General features: G+C 42.7%; 1 protein-coding gene across 3 annotated transcripts in view; it reads left to right on the forward strand.

The window, feature by feature from the left end:
- The window catches only part of Nptn (neuroplastin), a 102,186-nt gene that overhangs the window by 3,122 nt on the left and 79,685 nt on the right, over positions 1 to 19,379 (forward strand). Inside the window, exons 2-3 of one of the 3 annotated variants that reach the window (XM_021649745.2) lie at positions 3,733 to 3,879; positions 13,953 to 14,023. In XM_021649745.2, coding sequence (XP_021505420.1) covers positions 3,733 to 3,879; positions 13,953 to 14,023 — 218 coding nt within the window. Of the gene's footprint in view, positions 1 to 3,732; positions 3,880 to 13,952; positions 14,024 to 19,379 lie in introns of those variants that run through there. The other 2 variants (XM_021649744.2, XM_021649746.2) reach the window with 2 other exon arrangements.

Consider the following 19,379-nt stretch of genomic DNA (forward strand, 5'->3'; position numbering starts at 1 on the left):
AGCGGGGCTCTTGCCCACTGGTCTCCCCAGCCCGAAGTTACCACAACAGATGTGGAGCGTTCTCCATTAGCTGCTTCTTCCACTTGACAGTGAGTGCACTCTCTTCTTCTTTTTCTTTTTCTTTTCTCCCCCCTTGGGTTTGTTTGAGACAGGGTTTATTCTTTGTGTAGCCTTGGCTCTCCTGGACTCGCTTTGTAGACCAGGCTGGCATTGAACTTGGAGTTCTACCTGCCTCTGCCTCCCTGAGTGCTGGGCTTACCGGCATTCGCCACTGAGTCCAGTTTACAGTCTTATTTTCTTAAAACAGAACGTTTAGCACAGTAATGGCTTTGGCACTTCTTCGTCCTTCCTCATTCCCCATGAGATCATCATAAGCATGCCTTCTAAGGAAAGTCCTTTCAGAGGAAGCACAGCATTCTCCGGCAAGCACGGGGCCTCCACCCTCCCAGGGGAACCTTCACTGTAGTGGCCCTCTCTCCCCTAGCTCTCAACATCCCCCAATTAAGGAACGGGGTGCAGCTCAGTTGAAGGACTGTTTTCCTGAAGCGCTGAATTCAGTCCCAAGCACTAGATTAAAAAGAGTGCTAGCACCCCAGGAACTTTGGCTCTTGGCAGGAGGATAAAAGTTCAAGGTCATCTTCAGCTACATAGCAAATTCAAGGCCCTTTCATTAAAAAAAAAAAAAAATTCTATTCAGTCCTTTGATGCACTCCTGGAGTCTGTATTGCTATGACAATGTGGTTTCTCCATTATTCCTCAACACTCCTACCCTGCTATAAATAACACAGTCCACTTCCTCTCCCCTGAGGGGGAGGTCTATCATTGGTAGTAGACTCACTAGCACCAGAACCAATACAACTTGTAAAAGAAGGCGTTTAATTGGACTTACAGTTTCAGAGGGTTGAGTCTATGGCGCCCAAGTAAAGGCACAGTGGCGAAACAGCTGAGAGCTCACATCTTGTTCTTAAAGGCAAAGGCAGCAGTGTGTGTGTGTGTGGGGGGGTGTCACCTCAAAGCCCAACCCCAGTGACAGCTCCTCCAACAAGGTCGTACCTCATACCCCCTTGCCAAACACTTCCACCATACTACGCATTCAAACACACGCACCTATAAAAGCCATTCTCATTCAAACTACCGCAGCGGTCAACTTCACCCCTGCTCTATTTAGACGTGTATTGCCAGGGTTCTCTGTTCTGCACTATTGACATAACTTACCTTTCAGCATTGGGGGGCGGGCGGTCAGGGTCTACATATATAGCTCAAGCTGATCTTGAACTCACTATGTATTTTATGCTGGCCTCAAATTCACAGTGATCTTACTGCCTCTGACTCTTGGGTCCTGGGCTTGTAGGCATGTAACAATATGCCTTTGGGCACTTTAATAATCTGAGGGTACTGGGGCTGGCAAGATGGCTCAGAGGGTAAAGGTGCTTGACTTCAAGCCTGACGACCTGACTCTGACCTCCTGCTGGACGCACGCAGTGGGAGGAAAGAACTGGCTCCAGCAAGTCATCTTCTGACCTCCACATGTGTCATGGCATACGTGCACACTAGTTCATGCGCTCCGAGTCAAACACACACATGCACACCCCCCACACACACTAGATAAATACATAAGTGTTAAGAAAAAAAGAATTCCATGAAGACAGGGACTCTGTTCATTGCTTCCATTCCCCACACTCCTCTGCCACTGCTAATGCTGTAGCTGCCTGAAAGCTCAGGCCCTGGAGGGAACGCCCTACCTCTGGCTGGTGGAAATGGGCTGGAGGGTAGATAGTTCAACAGCATGGAGACCAGGCTACTAGGCTCCCCTCCCAGGCTTGCTATGGAGGAGCTACAGGGCAAGAGAAAGAAGTGGCTTGACAGGCTGGGCTGTCTCCTTTCCTTTTGTGCATCCTCCTTAGACTTGCCTGCAGCGTGTTGAGCCACTGACTATTTCTCTCCAAGGAGGACCATTTGCTTGGCCCTGCAGTAGGATACCCAAGAGGCAGGGTAGCACAGTGGGCAGGAAGCCTGTAAGGCCAGGAAGAGACTAAGAGTTTGATTCCAACTTTCCAAGTGCTTCCCACGGTTGACCAGGGCACTCCCCTAGTGGTAACTGGTGGAAATGCAGCTGAAGTGTTTTGTTTGTTTTTTGTTTTTGTTTTTGTTTTCCTACCCATGCTGACACCTTGCATATAGAATGCAGCCATCCCTTGCGTTCCATTCACCTCAGTAGGGGCCACTTCTCGTTCCCATGCCTCTCTGTAGCCCCTCAACATTGGGGAATCCCAGGACTGAGCTATCAGGTTTATTTTCTTGTGGGGTTTTGTTCATCCCTTTGTCATCTCACCCTATTTGATGGCTTTGACTGAAATCCACACTATTTTCTCTGAGAAAAATCTCCAGCTAAGACAGAGCCTTTGAGATTTGCACAGCCAATGAATTACTTATATCTTCACTTAACTTTTGTCTCCCAGAACTTTCACACTCCCCACCACTGTCCACAAGACAAAATGAGCCCATTTGAGTCTTGCCTGCCTGGTGATGGCAACCCCATTCTTCCAGAAGCTCAGGCTATTTTGTAGTTACCTTTGCTTTTTCTCTTTCTTGGCAAGCCCACATCTCCCACTCTGCTATAAGGCTTTTAATGGAGAAGGGGTGTGAGTGTTAGTCTATAGGTCACGACCCAGGGATGGGGAGAACCTTTCCTTACATGAGTTAGAGGGAAGGATAGAAGATGGGTAGTGAAATATGAAAAGGGAAATTGATGGATCTGGCTGGCAGCTTCTTTTCTGTTGTCACCTCTGTGACACATAAGGCAAGATAATCATCTATTGAGAGGAAAGGAAACATAGGCTGAGATCAGGAAAGCATGGAGATTGTGGGAACCTGCTCTAAGATGCGGAAGAAAGTGATCTGTCCTATATGTAGCATGTTTGTTTTGTTTTTCTGAACTAGGATCTTGCAGTGTAGCCAGGACTGGCCTCAAGCTTACTATCTTCCCCCTAAGTCTTTCCAAGTAGCTAGGCTGCTGGGCAGGTGCCACTGCCCCATCTCACAGCACGGGCATTAAAAGAATCTTTTATATGTATGGGTATTTTTCATCATGCCTGTGTCCAAGTCTTGCCTAGCATTTAAGATATGTAATGCCCTGGACTCAGTCTCAGTATTAAAGTGGGTGGTGGGAGTGGGAGACGCTTTGTAATATATAAGACAAAAAAATACTAGTAATAATAATGAAAAGGAACATTGTAGGCTGAAATTTGATTACTATAAGTTGAAGATTAATAGAATCTAGTGTAGCAAAAGTCCACAAAAGCAAAAATCAATTAACGGATATGGCATTAATGATGATTCATTCACATGCTAAACAGATATAGCAGAGATTTAAATAAGTTAGAGACTTTTTCTTTGTTTTTAGATTTGTTTTATATGTTTGAATGTTTTGCCCACATGCATGTATGTACCTGGTACCCACGGAAGTAAGAAAACGTCATTAGACTCTCTGAAACTGGGCTTACGGATGGTTGTAAGCTGCCATGTTGATGCTGGAAATCTTAGGTGGGTCCTCTGTAAAAGCAACAAACGCTCTTACCTGTGAGCCATTTCTCCCGCCCAGACTTTCTCTCTCCCGAAGAACTTCAAGGATCAGTAAGGGCCAGACCCAGGAGAAGAATGGGGAGTCATGAATCAGAGATGTGCTCTGAAGAGCTGGCCAGCCTTTCTCTCTTCTGCCCCTCTGTCTGGCAGCCAGCTGCAAAGTGTGACCGAGACTGCAGGATCCAGAATGACTGGCAGTCTCTACTCAGACAGGAGAATCTGCCTGACAGGCAGTCTTTATCAGCTCTTGAGATCAAAGAAGAGGGCTGGGCCGAGACAATCCCGGGATTTCAAAAGGTAAGCGGAGGAAAAGAAGAAAGAGAAAAAGAGAAAAGAACAGTTCCACCCCTGGCTAACATAAAGCACTGACTCCCTGTGAGGCCTTTTCCTTTATACACCTATTGGAGCTTAACAATGGCTTCTGACCTCATGCTAAGAGTTCTCCCTCAATCTTACAATTAAGGGAAAATGCCAATCATGGAACTGGAGCTTAAACTGTTGAGAAAGAATGACTGGAAGTTAACTATGAGCCTAGTCTGACACTCATGGAACATAATGGGCAGGGACCAGCAGGTAGCTGGGTGTGATCATGCCTGTCGCCTCAGAACCCAGGGAAACTGAGGCAAGTAGGTTGACCCAAGTGTGAGGCCCACCTGAACTGCAGTGTGAGTTCCCAGTATCCTGGGCTGCAGTATAAGGCAGTATAAGTATAAGGACCACAAAACTGGAAAAGCCGTATACAGCTTAAGGTAACCAGTAGAATAAGTGAAAACCAGGGTAAAAACGTGGCATGCTCAACCTGGAAAGACCCAGAGCTAATGCAGTGAACACAAGGACTTTAAATCTTTTTTTTTTTAAGCTGTGGTTGAAGGTGTAGCTCAGTTGGCAGAGCACCTGTCTGTCTTCCATGAAGCCCTAGGTTCAGATCCTAACAGTAAATAAACCAGATGTAGTGAGTGGCAGATACCTGTAATGCCAACATTCAGTAGGTGGTTACAGGAGCAATTCAAGGTCATCCTCAGCTACACATCAAATATGAGGTCAACTTGATACACATGAGACTTGTAGCTCAAAAAAAGAGTATTTTAAAGAGAATTCGTCTTTGAAGAGAGTCAGAGGAGCTTGCTGTTATGAAAAGGTTAATAATAGGAGAACAGAGGAAATATTGACATTTATAAAATGAGGTCCTCTCACCAGCCCATGTCCTGTTGTTTGCTTGCTTTACATATAAACAATGAAGTTTTAATCAACCATAATGAAGAACAAAGCTATGTCATTTCAGGAACATGGATGAAACTGAAGATCATCATAGGAAGTGAAACAACCCAGCCTCAGATACCATGTTTTCACTAATTTGTGGAATCTAGATGTGTGTGTGTGTATATATACATATATATATATACATATATATATACATATGTATATACACATATATGTACACATATATATGTATGTATGCGTGTATATGTATGTGTGTATGTATATATGTATATATATGTATATATATATATATATATATATATATATATATATATATATAAAACTTTCCAAGACTGGTAATAGGTTAGCTCTCACAATGCCATAACTTAAAAATAGAAAACAAATCAAACTCAAAATACCCTCTCATTTTAGCATATTGTTTTATCAACTATGGTGGTTTTTTTGCCAATGAATATATATGTATATATATATATATATATATATATATATATATATATATACAATCATGTATATAGATCAATATGTATCCATTTAACTTAAGGCTCGATACATCCTTTTCCTAGCTTTCATTTATTTTTACTTTATGTGGATGGGTGTTTTGCCTGCATGTATGTCTGTGCATCACATGCATGCAAATGCCCTGAGGAGACCAGAAGAGAGTGATGTACATGCCTAATCCTAGCACCTTTGAGATGGAGGCAGAACACCAGAAGTTTCAGATTAGCTTCAGATAGCCAGTTTGAGGCCAGACTGGTCTAAATAGTGAGTGCCAGCCTAGCGGAGGCTACAAAGTAAGATCCTAGCTCAAGGGGCTGAAGACATGGTTCAGCAGTTAAGAGCACTGGCTGCTGTTGCCAAGTACTGAGGTTTGATTCCCAACACCAATATGATGGTTCACAACTGTCTATAACTCCAGTCCCATAGGTTTTAATGCCCTCTTCTCGCCTCTGTGGGATCAAAGAACAAACGTGGCACACAGATACACATGTAAGCAAAGCATGCATACACATACAAATACATTTTAAAAAGGGAAAATGGTCCATCTCAAAAACAGAAGTCAAGGGAGAGAAAGGGAGGAGAGAGGGAGGAAAAAGAAGAAAAAAAAATTAAAGAACTGTATGTTCTTTGTCCTACCTTTCCCCCATTAATCCACAAGTCCATAAAGTATAGGCAAATATTTTCATGACTCAAAAAAAAAAAAAAAGGTAATCCTTGTAACTAACGACTTCCAAACTCAACTGCATACCTGATTTATCTGGATTCACACTTATTTGTTTGTTTACTGATTGATTAACTGTTTAATTTTTGGTGCTGGGGTTTAAACTCAAAACTGCATATGCTCACACATATAGTCTATCACCCTTTTCCTAGAAGATGTTTTAAAAATATATCTATTCTTGGCTTTTCAAACCCAGTGAACTAAAAATCTCCAAAAGTTGGCCTAGGAATCTTTTTCATAGGATCGTTTATTTTCATTTCAGAAGTTATATTTAGTGATTACTTTAAAAATTGAACAGTGTGAGCTGAGTGATGGTACCACATGCCTTTAATCCCAGCACTAAGGAGACAGAATCAGGCTGATCTTTGAGTTCTGAGTTCAAGGCCATCCTGGAGTACAGGGAAAGTTCCAGGACAGCTAGGGCTATGCAAAGAAACCTTGTCTCAAAAAACAAAAGGGAAGTGGGGAGAAAAAAAAGAACAATATAGATACATATAGAATATAAATTCTTTTTCTTCTTAATCTCTATGCTTCTAAGACATAATTTGTCAATGTATGTGTAAATGTGTCGAGTTATATCTATTATTCCATATTTGTCCTGTGATTGAACAAAGATGAATGGAATCTGTACTTGAAAAATTATTCCCAGATGGCTATAATGCAATACTTTCTTGTTCCACTGTTTGGATAACTTTAAGATAATCCAAATGCCAAGAAAACATGAAGTGAGAGATAATTCCTCTGTAAGGTTACTATAACCCTGACCTCAGAATCAAGGAAAGACCACTCTGAAGAAAAAACAAAGTAGCCAGGCATGGTGGCACACACCTTATAAGCTCAGCACTCTGGGAGGCAGAGGCAGGCGGATTTCTATGAATTTGAGGCCAGCCTGGTCTACAAAGCAAGACCAGCCAAGGCTACACAGAGAAACCCTGTCTTGAAAACAAACAAACAAACAAAGTCAAAAAAAGAGAAAAGAAAAAAACGAAGTTTATAGAACACTCATTTTAAAAGACATAAACATTACAAACATAATATTAACTGATGCTGGAGAGATGGCTTGGGGATTAAGAGCTCCCGCTGTGGGGCTGGAGAGATGGCTCAGTGGTTAAGAGCACTGTCTGCTCTTCCAAAGGTCATGAGTTCAATTCCCAGCAACCACATGGTGGCTCATAACCATCTATAATGTGAACTGATTCCCTCTTCTGGCAGGTGTAAATGCAGATAGAACACTCATAAAATAAATAAATCTTAAAAAAAAAAAAAACAACTAAAAAGAAAAAAAAAAGAGCTCCCGCTGCTTTTGCAAAGAAGCTGCGATGAATTCTCAGCACTTCCACAGGGTGGCTCACAGCTGCCTGTAAATCCAGCTGCAGGGGATCCTACACCCTCTCCTGGCCACTGCAGAAACCTGCACTCAGCTGCACAGCGAGAACTTTGTTTTGTTTTAACATAAAAATGCTATGTGAGTATGTTTTTGCTTTAATATTAGTTGTGGGGTATGGGGTTGCTTCAGATTGTCCACAGCAGCTAACTATGATTTGTCTGGTACAGGGTGCGGTTTTGCCAGCTGCTGGTAACTGGAATTCTGGGGACTTTTCAGAGGGTGTATAAATGCCAGAGCCCTAAGAGGGACAGCTGCTGCTCCTGCCCCTGCTGCTCCTGCTGCTGTTGCTGTTTGCTGGTTGGAGATATCCTGGGTTGATGACAACCATCAAACACCCCTCGAGGAATCTGACGCCCCTAATCAGCAGCAAGTAGTGTAATAATATCAACGATCCCTTTCCTCTCTAACCTTTCTTTCCCACAGTGTTGGGAAGTTGGAAGGGATAATGGTGTTTCCCACAGTGATGGGAAGTTGGAAGGGATAATGGTGGTACAGGGATGTAGAGAAACAGAACCCAATAAAGTAACCAAAAGTCTGACTATACAGGTACACACGCACACACACACGCACACGCACACGCACACCCGTGTAACTGAGAAAATAAAAATAATTCTGTAGCCAGGAGTAGTGGTACATGCCTTTAATCCCAAGACTTGGGAGGTGGATATCCAGGAGTTCAAGGTCAGCCCAGTGTTCCTAGTGAGTTCCAGGACAGCCACAGCTACAAAGTGAGACCCTTCTCAAAAAAATAAAATAATAAAAAGAAGTCTTTTAAAAATTAGGAACAATGGTAAAGAAAACACACTTTTATCTTTTCTTTCTCCGGAAACTGCATTAGCATGATAATAAAGTGAATGGACTTTGCACCAGAAAGAGAATGAGAATGAATGAGTATAGGAAGCTGAGGAGGAAGCTGGTACTCCTGGCAGAGCCCACAAGTTTGCAGGTGAAGAGAGGAGAGGTCCAAGGAGAGAAGACATGAAGAGGACATCTCTTTCCATAAACACCTTCCTGAGGTGTCCCTGGTGGCCACCGTGTCTTCTCACACAGAGCTCAAGCAGATGGCATTAAGAAAATCAAGGTCTCGAAGTGGGTTGTCTTGGCTTCATTTCTGTTGCTGTGATACAATATCCAGTCAAAAAGAATCTATGTGACAAGGGCTTTGTTTGTTTTTTAATCCCAGATAATAGCCCATCACTGTAAGGAAGTCAAGGCAGGACCTTGAGGTATCTGGTCCTACTACATCCAGAAAATTAATGCTGCCTATCACAATGGATAACTATATTTCAGAACGAAGCCTCCTCCTGTCGAGGTGTTCCCTGTGGGAAGTGTAAGCAGAGGCAGCCTTTTCTCTCAAAGGGTTAAGTAAGACAAAAGTTCCATCTTACACAATTGTAGCAGGCTGGAGAGATGGCTCAGAGGTTAACACTTGTTGCTCCTGCCAGGGCCCTGATTCAGTTCTCAGCACCCACACAGCAGCTCACAACTCTCTGCAACTCCAATTCCAGAGGATCAGAAACCCTCTTCTGGCCTTCATGGGCACCAGGCACACACATGGTGCACATCTACACACAGACAATAAAAATAAGGAAATCTTTAAAAAATTATGAAGAGGCAAATCTCTCCAGCCTCAGTTCTTCTTGGAACCAAAACATGCTTGCTTCTTTTTTTCCTCGAAACTGCACTGTGCTCTATTAGCCAAATCACAGAAGAGTGTAAGAGGAACTCTGAATCCTCAGTGAGGCACAGGATGTTTCTCACTGGGATAAAACACCAGAGGGACCCTAAGTGCTCACTTGCCCAACTGAGGGTGGCTAGAGCCTCTCTGCAGAAAGAAAACATTTTGCCTTGTCAAAGTACTTTGGACCGTATAATCATCTTCTTGAGACCTCAGATCTACTTCTTTCACCCCCAGGGCCCATCTCTGAAGAGTAACAAACCTTGTTCACAGAACCTCTGGGCAGCCTTTTATTTATGGAGACATAAGATAGAAAAATAGACCTAGACTCACAGAACATATAGAGAATGTATTCCACCAACTCAGGCAAATCAATATGGTTTCCCTTTTATAAGTATAAAACAACAAAAGCAGACCACTACATGGACAAATGAAAGAAGAACATCATGTTGAAATATTTTTTAAAACTTTTAGCCCTGGAGAAATAAAGAACATGGAAAACAGAAAACCTTTACACATTTCATTTCAAGAAAGACTTTAAGGTGATAGCATATCCACAAAAATGGTACAAATTGTTCTGATAAAAGAACAGTAATGGAGTAAGAAATTGCTCTTAGAATTTTAAGAAGTATAATTTCTGAAGTTAGAAATGTCAAAGAAAAATTGGCAGATAAAGGAAGTCTTTTAGAATAAATAAAAAACATATAAAAGGGATGGGAATTGTGAAATAAAAGATAAAATAGAGAATAGATTCAGAAAATCAAACATTTCAGAAAGAGAACAAAGAACATGGAATGTTAGAATCCACCTTGAGTGTTAGACATTAATTTTCAGATTAAAAGATCCCAGCAGTGTTGAACAGAATAAGTGAAAATAATTTGAATGCTAGTCAGGATGATTTCACACTTTTATTTACTTTGTGTGCCTGTGTGTGGGCACACACATGCTCTGACATGTGTGTGGTGGGGACAGAGGATAATTTCCAGGATTTGGTCCTCTCCTCTCCTTTCCTGGGTTCTGCGGAATGGCCCTAGGTCATCACATGTGGCCACAAGTGCTTTATACACTGATCCATCTCACCAGACACTCAGACAAATCTAAACCTAAAGCAGGCTGACTTCCAGGTAAGACAGAGGGAGGGTGAGAAGCTGCCTCCATGTGGGCCAGTCTTATTCTAAGCAGAGACTTAGAATAATCATAATAGAGAAAATAAAGTTTGTTCTACAGAGAGAAAGTGAGGAAGATCTTTTAGAAATAGCAAAGGTGGTGGGATCCCTGGAAAATATGGAAAAATCAGCAGGTGATGTGCCAAAAAGATGTAAACCAAAGTCACTTTCAACTCCAGCTGCACACCTCCAGAGAGGGTGAGAAGCACCTAAAAAGGAAAGCAGGCCAGCCTCAGGGAAAAGTGACAGCGAATCCTACCTCACAGGACACGCTCATAGCTTTCACAAACTGTAGATGCTGGTTTTAGCCCAACAAGTCCATCAGAATCTTCTTTTGTCTTGTTACTCAGCATGTCCTGGAAGGCAGTGGTCAGGGCTATCTTGATAGGAAACTTGTTATTTAAAATTGAGCTAGCCTGGCATCCTGACAATGGGAAACACCCGCAATTTGGGGAACCTGAACATTACCTACTGAAGTGTCGGGGTGAGAGATAGCTCTGCAGGGCAACTGGAAAGAGAGGAAAGGCCAAGCAGATGGTCACAAGGGGCTTGGATCAGTCAGTGAGGTACACAGGAAATGGTGGCTACTGAAGCCAAGAGGGCCTCATCAACTGACAGTGAACTTGGAGTCTCAAGTCAGCAAGTGGATCACCTCTGGAGTACCCACCTGCTGTTCCCTGCTGTAGAACCTGAAACTCAGAAGCCAAAATGGGCTCCTTGATACCGTCAGCTGTGTGGATCCAGCAGGACGATTGATATTCAGGGGGTTTTGAGAGCTTAGAGAAAGGTCCAAGCTACAGAATGCAGTGTGGCCATTGCATTCCCCACTCCCGACACACTCAAGGATACCCTCAGCAGGAACATTAGCTACCCTAGTGAGTATGGTCTTGGAAGTCTTGTGAGGGTGAGAGTACCTGCCAAGACCACAGAGTACGGCCAGCATACGTGCTTAGCTTCACAGCACATTCTACATTAGTTTTACCGTGATCTGGTTTGTGTTTGTTGGTGATGTGTTTTTCAGTGATGTGAGCTTTAATCACTCTTAAATGAATTTCTAGATCTCATATGGTTGGATGTTGTTGCTGTTACAGTAGTTTGTTGTCTCCTTTCTGAGTAGTCTGGAAGATTGGGCTTCCAAGAGTAGTCTACTCATCAAAATTCCCACCCTTATCTCCAGTTGGTGTGGTGGCATTTGCCTATAATCCCAGTGCTTGGAAGGTAGAGCAAGGAATTCAGTTTAAGGACAGCCTGAGCTACATGAGACTATGTCTCAAACACAAACAAATGAACAGGAGCTGGAGAGATGGTTCAGTGGTTAAGGGCTCTGGCTGTTTTTCCAGAGGCCTTGGTTCAATTCCCAGCACCAACATGGTGGCTCACACGTGCCTGTGAATTCAGTTTCTGGGGATCTGATGCTGTCTTCTGGTTTCTGAAGGCATCAATTAAACAGCAAGGTGCACACACACATGTGCAGGCAAACACCTATACACACAAAATAAAAATAAGTCTTTAAAAATTCAGCAACACAGAACTATTTAGCAAGGAAATTGAGATTTTTGAGAAAAAAAAATAGAAAGTTGGAAATGAAAAACTCAGTGAGCCAAGTAAAAAGCATACTCACAAGAATATTCAATAGACTTCTCTGCTAAAGCAGAGAAAAAGATCAGGGATGGAAGACAAGGTCAAAGAAATACTACATTCAAACATCAATTAAAAAAATGCTATATTCACTGGTAATGCCTATAATCCCTACTGGGGAACAGACACAGGAAGACGTGGAGTTTGAAGCTGTCCTCAGGTACATAGAGAGTTCTAGTTCAGCGTGGACTACATGAGATGTTGTCTCCAAAAGTATAATAAAACAAAACAAAACCAAAAAATGAGCATGACCACAACATCCTAGAACTCTGTAACACAATCAAGAGGCCAAACCCAATAATCCATAGGATAGAACAAAGAGCTAAGAGAAAACCAAACCAAACAAAATTCCCATAGGTATAACGAATCTGTTTCATAAAATTACAGCCAAAAAACCCCCAAACAAAACAAAACAAAAACAAAAACAACAGCAACAAAAACCTCCCCAAAACTAGAGAATAGACGCCTAAATCCAAAAAGCATTTAGGACCCCAAATATACATGACCAGAGAAGAACCTCTCCACGACATATGATCATCAAAAATCAAACATACTTGGCAAAGAAACAATATTAAAAGCCCCAATAGAGGGGGAGGGGGACTTCTCTACAAAGGCTGACACTTTAGAGTAACATCATCTCTCTTATCAGCAACCAAAAAGCTGAGAAAGCGTGGAAGCGTATGTTTAAAACCCTGAGAGTAAATCTGCACCAACTGAGATTGTTATAACCAGCAAAGCTATCTTTAAAATTGATGGAGAAGTAAGGGCTTTTCAAGACAAATACAAACTGAGGCTCATGTCCCCATCCCTAACAGAAAAGATGTCTAAAGAAAAAGGTGGACACCAACTTATTCTTGCTAGGAAGGATTGTGATTCCACACAAGGCCTGAGGTTTGATTCTCAGCACCACACATCAAGCATGGTGGCTCCCTCCAACCTGCAATTTCAGCAACTCCAGAAGGATCAGTGCCACTGAGAAACTTGCAGACCATCATCAGGCCACAACCCAGCCCAAGTGAATCAGAAACTCAGGGAGCAGGGCTCAGCAATCTATCTTTGAACAGTTTTCCGTGTAATTAAATTTCAAGCAACAGGGGTTGGAGCTGCAGCTCAGTGATAAAGCATTTTTCTAGCATGTGTGAAACACTCAGTTTGATTTGATCCTTAGCACTGCAAAACATATTGAAAAAATAATGCAAATTCATTTGAACATCTATTTTCAATTTTGGCTTTAAATTGGAATCAATTTGAGTCTTAAAAAAAAGATTTATTTATGTGTATGGGTATCTTACATGTGTGTGTGTGCCCTGGTACCCATGGAAGTTGGAAGAAGCCACTGGGTCCTCTAGAACTGGAAGTACAAATAGCTTTGAGGCACCATGTGGATGCTGGGAATAGAATCCAAGTCTTTTGTAAGAGCAGCCAGTGCCCTTAACTATTGAGCCATCTCTCTGGCCACAACTGGGAGAGACTTAGCAATAAAAGCAATACACTTCTCTCCAAGATTCTCATTTAATTGGTAAGGTGTAGGGCATGAGTTGTTTTTTTTTTTTTTTTTTTTAAGACATAGACAATATTTTGTTTTTTGTGTTTGTGAGTGTGGTGTGTTTGCATGTGTGTACATTTTCATGTGTGCATGTGCAAAATCCAGAGGAGGATATTGGGATCCTGCGCTATCAATCTGCATCTTTCTCCTCTGAGACTCAGTCTCTCAGTGAAACTAGAGCTAGGCTCACAGCAAGAAAGCCCCTGCCCTAGGACTGAAATTGTTTAATAGTTCTCTGGTTGTTCTAAGGTGCATCAAAGCTTGCAATGCAGAACATTTGCACAGCAGCAGCGTATTAGAGTCTTTCATGCATCTACATAAATTGGGCCCCACCCTCGACAATGGACTTGAAATCTCTTGAGCCTTAGATCTGAATGTTGGTGTGCATATCCCTTTTAGTGCTGGCATTTTATCTATGTTCCCCAGTTGATTCTAGTGTGTAGCCACAAAGGATCATTTCATTATTCTAACTTTCATGGCTTCTCTTTACGCACATCTCTCCCTGTGGGCTCAAGAGTGAGGTTTCCGGTGAGCCATTGTGGGAAGGAATTGAGCAAGTTTAAGACCTGCCACCCACAGAGGACAGGTAAGTGTTTGGTTTTTCTCCTCTCTGCTGCCCTAAGTTTCCAAGTAGTAATGGGAAACTGTTTTCACTCCCTGCTGGTACCTGTATTTGCACATAAATGCTGCATTCAGGAGCAATTTGCTCCCAAGCTGGTGTGGCTAGTGGACTACTGGATGTTTTCCAATATAACCTTCATAAAGGAGACACTTTAATCTCTATAGGCACACTCATGTCTTTCCCTCAATTATTTCCAAATCTGAGCAGGGAGTAACCCCTAAGATCCAACCCCAACCTTAGAGAGCCTACTCTGGCTGTTAGGTTGCTGTGCCTCATTCCTACATTAGTCATCAGAGATGATATGGTACCCAAAGTTTTTCCTAAAGAAATGATAAGTATTCCATGCTACTGTCAGGTAAACAAAACATTATTCTAACCTCAGCAAACCCTGCATGGAGAGCTTGCCCAAGGATATTGCTTTACTCAGAAAAGATTCATATTGCATGAAGGTCATTCATCGCAAGAGACTGTCTTCCTTTAGATCAGTGGTTCTCAACCTGTGAGTCATCTAAGACCATTGAAAACCACAGATATTTACATTACAATTCATAACAGTAGCAAAATTACAGTTATGAAGTAGCAACAAAAATCATTTTATTGTTGGGGGTCACCACAACATGAGGAACTGTATTAAAGGGTCGCAGCATTAGGAGGTTGAGAACCACTGCGCTAGATGATGTCTCCACCATCTTCAGTATATTCCCTTTGTGTTCAAAAGGACTTTGATTCAAATTCTGTCTTGGTTGCTTGCCAGGTAGGAGCTGAGAAGTTATTCTCCTTTCTAAGCCCTGGTTGTCTTACAAAAATGATCATTGTGATAACCTTACAGGATAATATGGAAATGCTTTCTACGTTTTGAAAAGGTGCAAGAGATAAGAGGTTACTAGAGGGGCGGGAGCGATGGCTCAGAAGTTAAGAACACTCGCTGTTCTTCCAAAGGTCCTGAGTTCAATTCCCAGCAACCACATGGTGGCTCTTAACCATCTATAGTAAGTTCTGGTATGCAGGCAGAATGTTGTATAAATAATAAATAAAATCTTAAAAAAAAGAGGTTACTAGAATAAACTTGATTTCCTAGATGGAGAGACTGGAAGTGGGACTGTGTAAAGCTGGTCTGTATCACTCATAGAATGGTTCTAGTTTTCAAGAGAAGAGGGAGGAAATACCGAGAGCTAATTTGACAACCACTAACATCTTATGTGGAGGCAGAACCATCTCTCCCTTCCTCTGTGCTTCATCTCCTTTCCCTGTAGAGATAGCAGCCCTTATACTATGGCCTCAGGAGAGGAGGAAACATGCCTCTTTATGTTTTAACCCAAGGGACAAGTGTCCCTTCTCTCAATTCCTGGAGACTGACTCTGCAGGAGACAGTGAGACAAAATGCTATTAGTAGCAGAGAGTGGTACTGGAGAAGCACGCCATCGGGCTTCTGGAGAGTACGCTGAAGAAAGTTAGTGATTGCATTCTGCTGGGTAGAGGTCTAGCTAGTAGGAGGAGAGAGGCAGTTGGTACTCGGAACTCTAATCCTAAACCTCCTGTAGGATCCTAAATCCTCTGTGTGTTCTATGCTGAGACAGGAAGATGGTGACTACAGAGAAGGCCAGTCAACTCTAGACTGCAACTTACTGTGAAGAGCAGAAATACGTCCTGGCCTACAAGCCTGCTCAGGTGATGAGACAGGGCAAAAGCATGTTAGTCATTTTCACCGGCGACTGCTCAGCTCTGAGGAAATAGGAAATAGAACACCATGCCTATAACGGCCAAAACCTGTGTCTATCATGGCAGCAATAACACTGAGATGATCTCGGAATAAGGGAAATACAGAGTATGTCCACTGGTGATCACAGATGCTGGTAATTCTGACGTAAGAAGCATGCCAGAACCAACTGGTGGGAAACAAACTTATCAGAGCTTATTTTTGCTTGTACTATTTAATTTTTTTTTCCCTCGGTGTTGAACCCAGGGCCTTGTGCATGCCAGCATAAAGCCTTTCCCCCAGCCTCTCAGATCATATGTCTTTGTGTGTGTGTGTGTGTGTGTGTGTGTGTGTGTGTGTGTGTGTTGCATCTCCCCAGGAAAAGCATCTCATATAATACTACCATGCCAGGTACTTTATTAGGCACTGGATCAAGATTTCACCCTTATGGAGGTTTAGAGAACAAGCCATATGCAAGTGAAATTGTACATGAATAAATAGCAGATCCCAGCTGTGAAGAGATAGAAGGAGCAACGAGTCTGTACACCAGCGAAGCTTAGCCCAGCCAGAGCAGCTAGAAAGGGCTTCTCCAGCTATGAGATTGTTTCATTTTCATTTAAAAACTGGGATACACACACACCAAAATGTATCCAAGGTAATTTTGTTAGGGTAGGCATCCTTACGTGTATGGGAGTTCGAGTTTTTGCACATCTCCAACAACACTTGGTATTGCCAGGTTTTAAAACAACTAAGTGAATGCACACGACACATAACCTCATTTGGGTGCTAATTTCATAACAGAAGGAATGAGGTGAAGCTTCTACCTAAAGGATGAGAAATAGACCAGGTGCTAAAGATGGAGTGGTGTAACTTCCGTGTGAAACCAAACCAAACCCCAAATATTCCAAGCCTTTGGGGTGGGAAGAAACAAAGTGATCACAGAGAACTGAGAGGGAGTGAGACGCGAGGTGAGGCAGTAGCGATGGACAGCACTGGACCACTCGCCTCCAAGGGATCTGGGCAGTGCAACACCAACAGGCGCCAAAGTTAATAACAACAGAAAGCGAATGGCAGGGCTGGAGAGGGGCTCAGGGCTTTAGAGCAATGCTACTCTGCTCCAGGGCCCTCGGAGCAGCTCTCACTCATCTGTCACGCCAGGCCCGGAAGTGTCCTGGCCTCTGAGGATACTGAGCGCACATGGTGCATAGACATGAATACCCATATACACAAAACCAAAAAGCAAATGTGCCACGGACTGATAAAACCAGGAGTGGTGCTGCATGAATGTTATCCAGCACTTGGGAGGCTGAGGCAGGAGGATTTCAAGTTTGAGAGCAGCCATATGGTGAGTTCCGGGCCAACTCGAACTACAGAGCAAGAACAAACCTTAAACAACCAAACCAAAACAAAATAAACCAAGACAAACAAACAAACAACAGCTGACAACTGCAAACTGATGAAACAACCAATCAAGCAAAAACCCAGGAATTTCCTGTTACCTTGGGAAACAGGGAGGAAGGTTCAGAGTGACCAAAATGTAATCTGTTGACATCTCAGCAAACAGGTAAAATTGGAGTGAGGTAGAAAGTGAGGCATTTCTTGTATGTGATCACTCTAGATGCGAATTCAGGCTACGACCTAGAGAGCAGGCTTGCTGGTGAGCGCCTTTTGTAGGTTTGCATTTGCGAATAGAAAGTGAAATAATTCGGGGTCTGGAGAAACAGCTCAGCCATTCAGGGCACAGAGGACCTCAGTTTGGTTCTCAGCACTGCCATATTGGCTAATAATGGTCCAAAAACCCAATTTCAGGGGATCTGACACCTTCTTCTGGCCTCCATGAGCACTGCATGCACACTGCACACAGACACACATGATGCAACAAAACACCCACACATAGAAAGCTAAATAAAAAAAAATCTTTATTTCTTCTTCTTCTTCTTCTTCTTCTTCTTCTTCTTCTTCTTCTTCTTCTTCTTTAAAGAAGGTGAAATCACATTCAGGTGCAGGCGTGAAACCTCATTTCAGACTTTAGTTCCAGGTTGTGGTTGTCTCAGGAAAAGGCTGGAGCTTGAGGGGTAAGTGAGTAGTTATACCATGTGTTCCACAAGAGAAACTGGTAAGATTGGTGGATCAGTCGTCCTAAGTGCATTGAGGAATTATAGCAAATGGTTTACTTGCACAAGGAAATGAAAGGGTAGGTGTCTGTTTGTAGAAATTAGAGACTGTTTTGTTTGCTTTTCAAGACAGGGTTTCTCTGTGTAACAGAGCCCTGGCTATCCTGGACTCGCTTTGTAGACAAGGCTGGCCTCAAAACCACAGAGATCTGCACCACCATGCCCAGCTCAAGAGTAGGGACTTTCATAGTTCCCTCTGAGAGTGGATTATTAAAGTCTTCAAGTGCACGTTGGTTGGTTCCAGTGAGAAGATTGTTAGAAATAAATAGATAAAAGAACAGAGACACCAAGGTGCTGAATAGATTGTCAGTATGGTTGCTGAATTCATGTACAGAGTTCAAAGACAGTGCAAGGAGCTGGAAAGACAAGGAGAAGATTATATTGATTGGAAGGTGAGTTGCTGTCAGGTGACAGCAAGCAAGATGAGTGGGGCAATATATATCAATAGAAAGAGCTTTCAAGGTGCATAGATCTTTTCAGGATGAAGAGAGAAAAACCATTAGGAAGTTCAAGGTTATCTCTAGGAACCCTACAACCGTATCAACTTGACCAACCTTACAATAGGCAAGTTAACCACATCAAACCAAACCAAAGGAAGCCTTTCCATTTGGAAATCACAAGCCTTATCACCAGGGGGCGCTACCAACACTGGAAAGAAGACCTCTGATGGATTCCCTGGAGGCCAGGAGAGCGGTTCAGCCTTAGCTCTGAGACCCCTAGGACTCTTCTGACATACTACAAGGAGCTAAACAACTCTCTGGGCACATTGGCAGTTGCAGTTTTCTTAAGGTGTTTAAATAATACTTGGTACTGTTTTCAGACAGGGTTTGTAGCCTAAGCTGACAGGATTTAAGACAGGATCTGCAGCCTAACCCGGATCTCACTATGTTCACCTGACCTGGAACTTGCAGGGATCCTCCTGCCTCAGTCTCCCAAGTATTGGTGTGAGCTACTCTGTTTGGTAAGCCGTAAGCAACAATAAAATCCCTGCATTTCTAAATTCATTTAAAGAAGTTACTGCATTAATAGGAGATTTTCCTTCCTTTCTTCTCTCTCTTTTTTCAAGACAGGGTTTCTCTGTGTAGCCTTGGCTGTACTAGACTTAGCTGTACTAGACTTTGTAGACCAGGCTGGCCTTGGACTCACAGAGATCCAGCTATCTCTGCCTCCCTGAGTGCTGAGATTATAGGCGTGTGCCACTGCACTTGGCAAAAGGGTTCTTCATAACTGAATATCTTGAGAATTGAATGGTAACACCCATCATTAAAATGTTGTTCCGAGTCACTTTTGGTAATCATGATGTTGTGCCATTGGGGAGGGTCATTTTAGGCTGGAGTCTGAGTGTCACGATCAACATTGGAGTGCTTTTTACACACCAGAAATTGTCTGAAACATTGCACATAAACTTATCCTACAGTCTTTTGAGGTCGCAAAGATCACTGACAGATAA

This window comes from Meriones unguiculatus, chromosome 1, assembly GCF_030254825.1.
Source record: "Meriones unguiculatus strain TT.TT164.6M chromosome 1, Bangor_MerUng_6.1, whole genome shotgun sequence".
Classification (NCBI taxonomy): domain Eukaryota; kingdom Metazoa; phylum Chordata; class Mammalia; order Rodentia; family Muridae; genus Meriones; species Meriones unguiculatus.